General features: G+C 27.7%; 1 protein-coding gene across 1 annotated transcript in view; it reads left to right on the forward strand.

Moving 5' to 3' along the window:
* LOC107450986 (uracil phosphoribosyltransferase krishah) overlaps positions 1-13,020 on the forward strand; it is a 27,102-nt gene extending 14,082 nt beyond the window's left edge. Inside the window, exons 5-8 of the mRNA XM_016066937.3 lie at positions 502-663; positions 3,374-3,472; positions 6,453-6,617; positions 12,883-13,020. Of these exons, the coding sequence (XP_015922423.1) occupies positions 502-663; positions 3,374-3,472; positions 6,453-6,559 (368 nt within the window). The 3' untranslated portion in view covers positions 6,560-6,617; positions 12,883-13,020. The remainder of the gene's footprint in view (positions 1-501; positions 664-3,373; positions 3,473-6,452; positions 6,618-12,882) is intronic.
* Positions 13,021-13,543: the final 523 nt, after the last annotated feature.

Genomic DNA, 13,543 nt, shown 5'->3' on the forward strand with positions numbered 1-13,543 from the left:
CCATATGTACATTTTTTTTAGTTGGGTTTAACAATAAAAAAAACGGCTTTTTGTAGCGATTCAGAAAACCGGAAAAATCAGTTATCCGGAATAGCGATGGTCCCGATCGTTCCGGATAATCGGTTCCCTACTGTACTTCAAAATTCATTAGGTAAAAAAAAAAAAAGAAAAATGCCGTCTTGTAAAAAATGGATAGGCTGCTTTTGCAGTCTTTATTCTAGAAAACTCTTCAAGTGTGGTGTTAACCTGCTTGAAATGTATATTGTTTTTCAAATCTCTGCCTAATCCTTAAATTTTTACTTAAATCTGCTTCTAAATTTTTATTTTTTGCTTATTAATGAAATTTAGATGCAGATTTAAGCTTAGATTGCACTTTAGTAAACAGCAATGAAATATATTTTTAAATTATTAAGCTGCTGAATTTCTTTTGTTGTTACTAACTATAATGGATTTCTAAAGTTTTCTAATTTGTATTAATTATTGCATGTAATATTTTTAAAGGCGAAGCAATGGAACAAGGATTGAGAGATTGTTGCCGTTCAATCCGTATTGGAAAGATATTAATTCAAAGTGATGAGGACACCCATGAAGCCCATGTAGTGTATGCTAAGTTTCCGGATGATATTTCTTCTAGAAAAGTTCTACTCATGTATCCTATTATGAGTAAGATTATTTCAATGCTCTTTTTTAATTATTTTAGCATCATTTTAGACTAAATTATGCTTAGATTAAAAGTTGGTACTATTTTTGTCTTTTTATTGTGGATAAATTGCTATAAAACACTCAATGCATTTTGTTGTTAAATATTAACTATTACTTTGGTTACTGATATATATTTCTTTATCTTGTATTGCTATATCATTGATACTATCACTGTGTCACATGGCTTGGTTATAACAGGGTGCATAGCAGTTTTAAAAAGTTCTTAAAGGTGCTTATTTTTGATTTACATTTTTTAAAAGTCCTTAAAGGTGATTTTTTTTATTCAGGGTTTTTAAAAAGTGCTTAATTTTCAATCTTTTAAAGAGAGATTTTTTCTTTACCCTGTTGATTGTCGTTTTAAATTACAAAAAATGCATGATTTTACACAATTTTCTCTGCAATATTTATAAGTAACTAGTTATTTTATCATGATTATGTGAAATTTGTTGCATTTGAATTTTAGTGATTTTCTGTTCATAACTTTAAATGATAGAAAAAATAATTTTTATTACTGCACAGATCCTAATTATGTTTTTTTTGGAAAGTGATTAAAATTATTTTTTGAGTGTGTAAAAAGTACTTAATAGGTGCTTATATTTTGTTGAAAAATTTGGCTATGCACCCTGTATAAATAATGTTGGTAATGCTACCGATACTTATAGCTATAATAATATTTCATTAATTATTTCTTTGTACAAGTGATCTTAGAGTATATAATATCTTTTTAAAAATCTACATATTATTTAAAATAATATTCAGTTTTTAACTTTTTATACTTTTGATAATAAAATATTGATCAGCAATCATTGTTATGCTTAACAATTCTGATTATTTTTTTAAAAAAAATTTAGAAATTTTTTTTAATGCAGTTAACATAGCTTGTATACATCTGTACTGTTAGAAAAGAATCAAAATTGTGATATCTGTTGTGGCTCAAATGTGCTAATATTTAATGAACAAACACTGTTCAGTTAAATGTAAAACAATTTTTTTTCCATATTTGCATCTCTTTCACGGTAAACATCTTAAAGGCATCTCTTGTGAACATCTTATTAAACATTGTGAAGGCACTTTTTTATTATACACCAGGGATCTGATTAAAGTAGACAACAGCATATCATTGTGGTATTTATTCAGCTAACACCTTTTTAATTCTTTAATGTCAATTGTTTTTACCAGGGTAAAAAAAAAACTAGCTGACTGTAGTAAATTGGGATTTTTTTTCTTCTTAAAAAGGACCAGTCAATCTGAAGAATTGCTAAATATTAACAATTGTTAATTATAGTGGGAAATAAAAAGTCTCATTCATTAATTATTTGGTTGGAGCCATGTATAACAAGGAACTGTGAAAACAGAAAAATTCTCTTTAAATCCTCTCTTGCTAAATTTGAAATCATGTTTGGTACAAAAATAATAAACATAACAAATAATTTGCATGGATTGCTTCATTTTAAACATTTTAATTAGGTATTGTAATATTTTTTCTCCTTTCTCAAAGAATTTGAAAATTTTGGTTTTTTTTTGTTTACGAATTATGATGAAATTGAATATCCTAATTGATATGTTAATATTTAATGAATGAACACCATTCAGTTAAATGCAAAATGAATTTTTATCTATAATTGTATCTCTTTTACTGTATATTTTATTAACTATCTTGAAGGCACTTTAATTAATATGATTTATTGATAGTTAAAGCAAATTCCAGTATGAAAATTGTTTTACTTATATCCTTGCGTTGAAAGCATATTAATGATTAATCATTAGGGTGTTACACTACTGTAGAGGATATATCAATGAGATAAATATACTTTTCTTTATCTGCATTTTATTAATATAGATTAAGTAACACTTTATCACACATAAAGAAGAACTTTTTGTGATTTAATTAATAAGGTATTTATTAGCAGTTAAGCGAATTCCGGTATGAACAATGTTTTGATTATATCCCTGCCTTGATAGCATCTAAATGAAACGTCATTAGGTTGTTACACAAGAAGATATATCAAAGATATAACTATACTTCTTTTCTGCATCTCGTTAATGCTAATTAAGGGGCATTTTCTGGCACATTAATATTTAATTAATGGGACAATTAATTAATTAACCAGGACAATTAATTACAGATAAAGCAAATTTAGTATAGATATTTAATTGCATGTAACCCTGGCTTGACACATCTTAAAAGACTTTACTTATAAAAATAATATATATGGTAACAAAAACTTATTGTTGGTGGTACCTAAATATGACTAAACACATAAACTATGTTTATTTTTTTATTTATTTTTTTCCAATGGCAGGCACTGAATTTAAATCTTTGCCTATGCTATGCCAGAATTGTTGCTCATTTCGCATTACCCAGTGGGCACCTGTGAACCAAAGTCACGGAGGCGAGCAAGATTGCCCACGCCACTCTGCCACAAACCCGTTTATAGGGTGGGCCACATTCATACATCATACACACATGCAGCAGAGGACAGCACAAAGAGAGAGAGAAACATCCATGTCCAGAGCGGGATTCGAACCCTCAGCCTATGGCTTCGCAGTCAGGCACGCTAACCGCTCGGCCATCTGGCCGACAAACTATGTTTATGCTTTTGTCATAAATTTTCTCTATAATCTTTAGATAGTATTTATAAAATGTATTAAAATATATTTGCATTTATAGGTACTGGAAATACTGTTATCAAATCTGTCAAGGTATTAAAAGACCATGGAGTCAAAGAAGACAACATTATTTTGCTGAATTTATTCTGTACGCCTCATGGTATGTATACTTTTATACCACTACTATTTGCATTTGTTTTAAATCAGTATCAGCGAAACATTATTTCTTAAGTTTAAATATTAATTATTTGTATTATCTGGAATTACCATAAAAACATTTAAACCCTATTATATTTACATTTTTTTTGTTCTCTACTTAGTAATTAATAGATAATATGGCTGTCTTACTGTGTTTTTATTTTTTTTTACTGTAAATTTCAATTCATTTTGTAAATAAATTTATAAATCTAAATTATTAATATTTAAGTTCCATTTTTGTGAATATCAAAAATGGAACAATTCTCTGCCTGTGCTTTTGTTGATTTTAGATTTCTTCTATTTTACAATATGTTTATTAATGTATGTTTTAGATAACTTACAATAGAGTTATTATGAATGTCTATAGACATTAAATTCTTTTTTTTAAATCCATGCTTTACCATTTTCTGAGGTTGTTGAGAAGTAACCACCCTGCCAAAAAATTTATGTTAATTTATTTTATATTAATATGTTATGTAATATTCAAAATATTAAACTAATAAAAAGGAACTTTAACTCCATAGATTGATAAAGATTAAGATCAGACCCTGGCAATTTGTAAATGCAGTTTATTAGGTGAAGGTCATTCACCTATTTTTGTGGTAAAGTTTTTGTTGTACCAATCTGGATTTGATTAGTTTCACTAAGTATTTTATTAGTTTTATTTTTCTCTTAATTAAGTCTTTATGTTGTTAGGTAATATGATAATCTGAATAAGTTTTAAGCAAAAGTTTAAAATTTTTCCTAAGTTATTCCTGTGTTAAAGTGGTTAGCAAAATTTTTTTAAGTGGATCATTTTTAAATTTCTTTATACAAATTTTTTTGCTGGTAGGATACATTTCTATTTTAGTTTACATAGTATATTAGGAATATCTTCGAAAATGTATGTATATCATTTGTAAGAGTTTAATATATTATTATTTTGGTGCGTATAAGGATAAGGTTATTTATGTATTATTTATTAAAATGGATGGGTTGCATAATTGGATGTATCTCTGGATATAGTCATGATAAATAAAATTAAGGCCGAAATATATAACAGGGTAATTATAAAATTAAGGGGGAATGTGATCGTTGAGGAAAGTGGTAGTACAATGCTAATGTGGGATAACAATAACCCAATAGGTCCAAAGGGTCACAAAGTGTGAGGTTTGAACAAATTGGATAAATTGATATCATCGAATTTTGAATAAGGGTTAAAACTAAAAATAAATAAAGATTAATGATAAATACGATAAAGTCATGCTATATCCAAACAATATATACATGATTTAAACAGTAAGCTGATGTTTCCAATAAGAAAAACTAATAAATTCACATTTATGCATGCCCATAACAAATAAAAAAAGGTACTCACCACATACAGAAGGAAAAAAGGTGATAGCTAATAGCTATAAAGGTAAAGCTAAAAAAACAATCACACAAAACTTTCTGTTCAACTAAACATTTATTTTTGTAAAAGTACTTATTTTGATTATTTCGTAACAAACAAACAATATGATTGCAACGCATTTTGTAGCACAGAAAAAATATATCTTTTAAAAGGAAATGGGTGACAAGAGAATTTAACGAAACCAAAGGCGTCATGCATAAAGTTAAATATAAAAGAACGATTAATTTAACCGCTAAAATAAATATGAAAAGAAAACTTAAATTTGAGAGGGCTTTTAATGTTAAAAAAAATTAAAGGTATAAAATGTTGATTTTAAATTTTACAGAAATTGATTACAGCTATGGATTTAATTTAAAATAAAGGTTAAGAAAAAATGTAAAAAAAAATCCCTCAATACGGACCAAAGTCCACATCTCGGAGAATAAAAAAAAGGTAACCTCCCCAAAAGGTCGAGAGAAAAAGCATGTATTAAAAAAACTTAAAAATTCCTTAACTGGTATAGGACCAGAAAAATTACGGCCAATTAAATTTAAAGAGGCGGAGAGTTTGAAATTTAAAGGAAAGAGATTGGTTAGTTAGCCCCCCTAAAATTAAAAGAAGAAAATGAAAGGCGTGAATAGAGGGATTGGTTGACTTTCCCCACAGGAGGTGCGATGACCGCAATGACCATGAGAAAGGTCAACAAGAAAGTTAAAAATAAAATTGCTTAATAGAAAGAAAGGAATAATGTTTAAAGAAAAATTAAAGGCTTAAGTAAAATTAGAAAATTAAATTGTCACATTACATTAAGTGTATATGTGACAATCAATGTAATATAAAAAAAAGTATTTCAGCAATAAATGTTAGTAAATTACGGAAAAATGAAAAAAAACTAGATTAAAATATTTCCATTTTTTTTCAATAGCAATGACATTCACATAGCTTTTGTGGCTGATGTCTCAAGGTCAACTAATGAAACATCATACATCAAATCTCTGATGCAATAAATTTAGCACATGTTTTATACATGTATGCACTATATAATAGAATTGCATCACATTTTGCAACACTTCACATTACAAACATTTGATGTTTTCAATTTGGCGAAGGATAATTGACTATTAATCACAACAGCAAGCGATTGGCAAGTTGATAAAGGAATTGAAAAAGCCGGAAAGCATATTAGACTACTTGTGTTTTTTTGACCTCAAGTCTAATGAGATCTATTTCGTTAACGTCAAACTATGCTTATTGCTTTTCATTTGGTTATCTCATCTCAACGAGGCCATCGACTGACAGTTGTTGCATCTCAACAAGAGCACTAACTTTAATTTGCTGTGAAGAATTCCTGCCATTTGTTGTAATTAGGAATTTTTTTCTGGGTCTGAAAAATTTAAGAAGTACAGTTATAAGAAATTTCTGACTAAAATTGACTAACAAAGAAAGTTGCTAGGTTTTATTGTTTGGCATGTATTATAGAAATTAATAAAGCTTTATATATTTATTGTAGTTTCATTACGCAGTTGCAACTTTGTAGATTCAAATTTTTAATATCTGTCTTTCATTTCAGCTGCTACTTCTGTGATGAAAGCATACCCAACTATGACAATACTAACTTCTGAAGTCCATCCAATTGCTCCCAACCATTTTGGGCAGAAATATTTTGGCACTGATTGAAATTTTGTTTTCTGTTCCTAAATTGTGTTCATCACTTTTAGTCTGCTTTAGTCATACGGTATGATTTTATTTCTTTTAATGTTTTTACAGTTTATATAAATTTTGTGCATGCTTGATTAATTTTATTCTTTCTGGTATGTAGTATATCAGATGAGTTCAGTCTACTGATTACTTTCAGCATTATTGACAAGAACATAAAATAATTTTCTATGTCATTATATTGTTATTATAGTATAATTACACAATATAGAGAAAACTATGAGAGTATAATTTTACTGTATTTAAATATTATCATTGATTTATTCTTTTGGGGAGGGGATGAAATAATTTTTTTTTAGTTCTTGAGTTTTGTTAATTTTTATTAGCCTGCTATAATCCTATGCTTTTTACATGTGTTATGCTTGAAAACTCAATACAGGGTGCGTAGTGTTTTTAAAAAGTGCTTAAAGGTGCTTATTTTTGATTTACCTTCTTTAAAAGCCCTTAAAGGTGCTTTTTTTTATTTGGGATTTGTAAAAAGTGCTTAATTTTCTATCGTTTAAAAAGAGATTTTTTTCTTTGCCGTGTCAATTGTCGTTCTAAATTACAAAAAAATTCATGATTTCTCACAATTTTCTCTGCAATATTTATCAGAAACTAGTTATTTCATCGTAATTACGTAAAGTTTTTGAAAATGTTTTTGAATTTTATTTCTGTAAATTAAGAACTTTAAACTATAAAAAAAATATTTTTATTGCTGCGCAGATCCTAATTATGATTTTTTTTTGGAAAGTGATTACAAATATTTTTTGAGTGCTTAAAAAGTACTTAAAAGGGCCTTATTTTTTGTTGAAAAATCTGGCTATGCACCCTGTTAATATTAATTTTACTAGTACCATAATAAAATCATGAATGTGCAAAAAAATTTCTTTGAAATTAAAGTATTTAAAGGAAAAGAATATATAATAAAAGCTTATACTTTCTAGACTAGGTGTGACATTTTGAATCATGTTAGTCAAACCTGAAACAAATAAAAAAATGCACTTTTTCTAAGTCAAACTTGCAGATTTGTAATNGTGTGGCGACCGCCACCTATCGTTAAATACTTTCACTGCGCTTAAAAAAAAAGGGCCTTATTTTTTGTTGAAAAATCTGGCTATGCACCCTGTTAATTTTACTAGTACCATAATAAAATCATGAATGTGCAAAAAAATTTCTTTGAAATTAAAGTATTTAAAGGAAAAGAATATATAATAAAAGCTTATACTTTCTAGACTAGGTGTGACATTTTGAATCATGTTAGTCAAACCTGAAACAAATAAAAAAATGCACTTTTTCTAAGTCAAACTTGCAGATTTGTAATTTTGACGTTTTGTCAATAAAATAACAATGATAAATTAATCACATTGAGAATTCAATAATAGTTTAATTTATGACGGTATACAGGGGTCTGTCCAGACCGAATTTACTACCGTTTAGCGGTACCTTCACAAATTCAACTTTATGAAAAACGGTAGTTTCACAAATTTAATTTTAGGAAAAACGGTAGTTTCACAAAATACTTTTTCTTAAAATTTTATTTTTGTATTCCTTAAGAAATGATAAATCCATATTCTTGCTATATTTTTGTGTTGGATTTTTAAATATAATTTTTAAATTTTCACAAAATAGGTACCTTTCAGAAAAACCTAGACAGACCCCTGGTATAGTTACATAAAATGGAAATAACTACAAAGATGTAACTTTAAATAGCATCATTTGAATATTTGACATAGATTTGAATATTTGACATTTTTCATAGTTGCTTTTAAGTATCGGAAAACCTATATAATTGAGTGACTTGTCAATATTAAAAACGTTTTTTTTAATGCATATTCGATATACATTATATTTACATTACTACATGTTCGAACTGTTGAATAATATTTTGTATCAATTGAATCCAAGCAAGGAAAACTAGGAGTATGGTATGCATTAATAAATTTTAGCTTGAAACAGTGCCTTGTTTAAAAAAGTTAAAATTAAAAAATTTAGTGTTATATTTTGATTTAAAATTTTTTCTTTTAGTCTCTGAATGAAATTATGGGAAACAATTCATTCTTATAGAGTCCTAAAAACTCAAAGTTCTCTTATTTGGTATTCAAAAGAATAAACATATTAAATATCATACCAAAATTTTTAGTTAATCAATAATTTGCCACCCTTGCTATTTCACTTGGTTTAGTCAATTAATCACTGAAAAATTTAAGGTTACTAATCTGATAGTTATGTAAATTGTGTGTTTTAGTGAGGTTATACAGTGTTTTCATTACAGAAAAAAAAATGAAAGAGAATTTCTCACCCTTTTTCAAAAACAGGGTGAGATCTCAAAAAGTTAAGTGAGATTTCTAAAAATTAAAATAACACGAATAGACTTGGAAAAAAAATATTTCTTTAATTATAATACATTTTTAAAGCATTGAATATTTTTGCTGCTTCATCATATGTAAAACGTTCTATATCTACTTTTTCATCACCTTTTCTCATTAGGTTGCTCAAATGTTTATCAGTCATTTGTGTACGATATTTTGAGTGCTAAATGACCTTTCAACAGATGCTGAACAATTCGGAATCACTTAGTAATTTGTAGCATTGAAAAAAATTTAAACATCTTACCTGAAGAAATCTTACCTTCCGTGAACAAGTGGTTGCAGAAAAATGTGTTCTGAAAAGTATTCCTTCATTCGGGGGNGGGGGGGGCATTGTGTTCTGCTGTTCGCACCGGTTCTAAACAATACTGGTAAATAGGGAAGCTAGATAACAGGGATCTATGTTGAAAATAATGAAAGATCAAGGAAGAAAAGTAAAACGGATTTTATTAAAAATGGCAGAAGACAAATTTTTTTCCAAAATTCGCTCATTTTGAAATTTATTAATAGAGTGCGCGATCTTCTCGCGTTAATAATTTTTTAATGTGAGAGAAGAAAAAAATAAGCGAGGTGCTCGCGTTCTCGCGCTGTAGTGGAAACACTGTCATAGAACTTTAATCCCTGAAATAATTATGTATATTAATGTTCGGAATTTGTTAATTGAAAGTTAGTGTGCCAAAAAAAATATGGAACTCCTGAAATAACTATTGACCTAATGACTGGATTTTCACGTTTTAGGACTCAATCGTAATGGTTTAAGGGGGTGATTTCATATATGCTAATTAACTTGTGTAGATAATATTGTAAGTTACGAAAACAGACACAGCAACGTACTTACTCTGAATAAACACACATTTTGTATTTTGCCATGTAAAGTTACATACTTCAAAATGATGTAAAACAATTTATACCTTATAATTCAATTTTTTTCTCGGCTATTATTAAATAATATAATAAATATTTACTAAAATTATCTTTGGACAAGAGAATTTTATAATAATCTGCAAAAATGTTTAAATTCTTGACATATGGCTAAATACGCAAGAAATAAAAATAACTTTAAAGTGCTCTCTTGACCAAATTATTCCCATATTTTCCAGATTGTGGCTACCCTCTATATTTTGGGGGTTAGAAATCCAAATCCGTCAAAAGAAAGGTATGTTTATTCAGAGAAAGTATGTTTTTGTGTCTGATTTCGTAACTGAAAATATCGTCTGCACTAATTAATTTGCATATTTTAGACAACCCCATGAACCATTAAGCTTGAGTCCTAGAACGTGAAAGTCCAATCATTAGATTATATGTTATTCATGAATGTCCTTTTTTTATTTTTGCAATGTACACTTTTATCATATTTTTGATTAATAAATGTAAAAAAGAAGAAAAAATCACAATTTCTTACCAACCTAGCCATTTTGAACTAAAGTCTGTGTTTATATTTAATAATGTTTGTAATGTGTGGGTATTAATTAATATCACATCATGCAAAACCCAAGGTTAGGAAATACCATAATCTAAAATGAATCTATTTTTGCACTCAGTGTTGAAATTAATAAAGGTAATCAAGATGTTATGACTCGTGATATCTTTGCAGCACTGATAACATTGATAACGTTTCATGTTAAGCTATTAAATGAAATTTTTCTGAAAGCAATAGTTTAAGTGACATTTATGGTTTCAACCATTAAGAGTTTTTTTTAAAAAAGGATAAACTTGTTTCTTTTTATTGATAAGAATACTATGCACTGTCAAAAGTAAACCTATAAATCTAAATGAAGGACTTAGTCATTAAAAAAAAAGTGTTCAAAAATTAAATATAATATCTATGGCTTGTTTAAAATTTCTAATAAAGTATGTAAATCATTCACTTTTGAAGATGTTATTAAAGTGTTTCTTTGAACCTTCACATTCTTAGGATGGCTCAGTACCAGTTATGTGCATAAAGCTTTGTAGCTATTCTTATGCTGAGATCAATGGATTAAAAAAATAGAAAAAAATCAAAATGCAAATATAATCATTGAAGTATTGTGAAAGATTTGTTGAAGTTTATATTCAAAAATCTTTGTAAGGTGTACATCTTTAAGTATTATGATTAAAATTAGGAACTACAATCGTTGTGAGCTTTTTATTCTAGACATTGCTCAAAATGCGTGTTTAAAAAATGGACTTGATATTCTGATGTTGGTCCCGTTGTCAAACTGGAAATATGTAGCATGGTTAAAAACTGTTTTTAACTGGAACATTGAATTTTGAGCTTTACCAAAAACTGTGTGGACTAAAAGATTTTTTCTAACTATTTTTCAGCGAATGAAGTGTAGGAAATTTTTTACTGACTTTACATTGACACAGATTCTTACAGGACATTGAAATTTTAATAGCTACTTGTTTAGGTTTAATTTGGTAAATTTTGTGCTTGTGGTCAGGATGTTGAAACTGTAGAACACATATTTTAATGAAATTTATATTCAAGTCAAAAAGAAAGCTTAAAAAAGGAACTGAGACATTCAGGTATTTCTTGGCTACATGTTTTGTCCTTACTAGTTAAATGAATTGAAAACCTAAATATTTTACGGAATTTTGAATGCAACTTAAACTTTCAATTGTTCTGTTTCTTCTTAATTTACGACTGTACTTTGCCGACTTACATCTGTAAGCCTCATGTTAGACTTTGTGGAGCATGAGGAGTTGTTTAATAATTAATTAAGAAAATGGACATATCATTTGATTCTAATTTTCAAACTTCTTTTATTAAATTGTTTTTTAATAGAAAAATAAAATAGCTCCAAATAAATTCTTAACTTCATGTTAAATTTTTGCCGAAATCACTTAGTACATACATTTTTGGCGAAGGTTTTTAAAGTCAATGGTAGCTTTTACAAGGTTGTCACGGGCCTTATAAATTTTTAATAGTAATATTAGATTTTTAAAAATTACTTTATGGTTTAGTGATAGGATTATGAAAAGTTACATCTATAATATACTCAGCTACACCGACCCCAAAGTCCAAAACTTTGCCTTAGTGTTTTAAAAAGTATGTATGAAATTTCTCATTTAGTTGTTAAATTTGTGTTAGACATTAAAAAAGCACATTTTTTTGTTCTATTTATTAAGCACGCATTTTGAGCTGTGTTCAAAATGAAAAGCTCATCAATGATAAATGAAATATGATTTCATCACAGATATAGAAGAATTAAAAGTTTATAAACTTACCTTTAAATGACACTGAAGTCTTAAAATATGTGATCCAAAACTTTGATTATTCATATCATAAATTTCATATTTTAGCACACTCAAAACAGTGTGTTGCTTCAAAATGTTAGATTTTATTGCTTGTCTATATTTTTATTAAAGTTTGAGAATGCTTCTTTTATAAATTACGGACATAAAAGTTCTTAGCTTTCTGAGTTGAATGATAAGTTGTTATAGAGAGTAACAGGCTATTTAGGGACAATTAATTTCACTGAAATTTTAGATTCCGTTATTTTTATTTAATTAGTTTAATCGATGCAGCAAGTCTAGTCGCATAATCAAGTGCAAAAGCACCGTGACTAGAATTTTCTTTATCTGTAAATTATACCAAAAGCATTACAGGGTATGTTCTAATAAAGAAAAAAATAGCTGGTTGTGCTCAAAAATGTTAGCATTGTATACTTTTTTTTTTTTTATCACTTTTTGACCTTATAAAATTAAGTCATAATTTTACTAACACTTTTAGTCCTTATAAATTAAGTCATATTTGAAAAAATTTCTGGTTAAATGAGTTTAAAAGTTAGACACAAAAATACCTGATAAAAACTATTAGAACCATTTTTTCCTGGTTCCACCCCTCATACTCAAAATCACAGATTTAGATTCTTAATTTATTTAAATTGTTTTGTGAAAAATAATATAAATTAATTTTTTTTAATGTTTATAAAATGTCTTTTTATTTTACAGGTGTACATCCAACTGTAAAAAAGATGAGAAATTTTGTTTTAGTTTTTTTCCCCTTGTGATATCATGTGTATAAATATCAGAAAATTTAATTTATTATATTTGTTACATTTTGCAATAAAGTGTTTACATTACATATAACTTTTTGCATCTTCTTGATTTAAAATTATTGTTTTCCTTACTGTTGGTGGGCATTTAATATTTTTATTAACCACAAATTTTTGGAAGTGTGTTTTTTCAGTTGTTGCTTGATATTTTAAAGGAAGCCAAACGATATGTATTGAAGTATTAATATTATATACATTGCATGAAGTATTAATAATATAAACATGAAGAAGCCAATATTCTTGTTTATCAGAAAATATATTAATATACAGTGCTCCAAATAATAAAACCACCCAGAATAACTTATGTCTAATGTCTAAAGATCGAATCTTCACGCTCTAGGACTCAATGGTTGAAGGGGGTGACCTCAAATATGCTAATTAATTAGTCTAGGAAAATGACTTTTTCTGAATTAACATACCTTTTTTTTCAACAGATTCAGATCAGACCCCTTAAATATAAGGGGTAGCTGCAATCTGGAATATATGACTCTAATTGTTTGGTTAGGAGAGAGCTCCTAAGCTGGAGGAACCTCTTAATGTTTATTTTATTTTTTGCA

This window comes from Parasteatoda tepidariorum, chromosome 9 (assembly GCF_043381705.1).
Source record: "Parasteatoda tepidariorum isolate YZ-2023 chromosome 9, CAS_Ptep_4.0, whole genome shotgun sequence".
Lineage (NCBI taxonomy): Eukaryota > Metazoa > Arthropoda > Arachnida > Araneae > Theridiidae > Parasteatoda > Parasteatoda tepidariorum.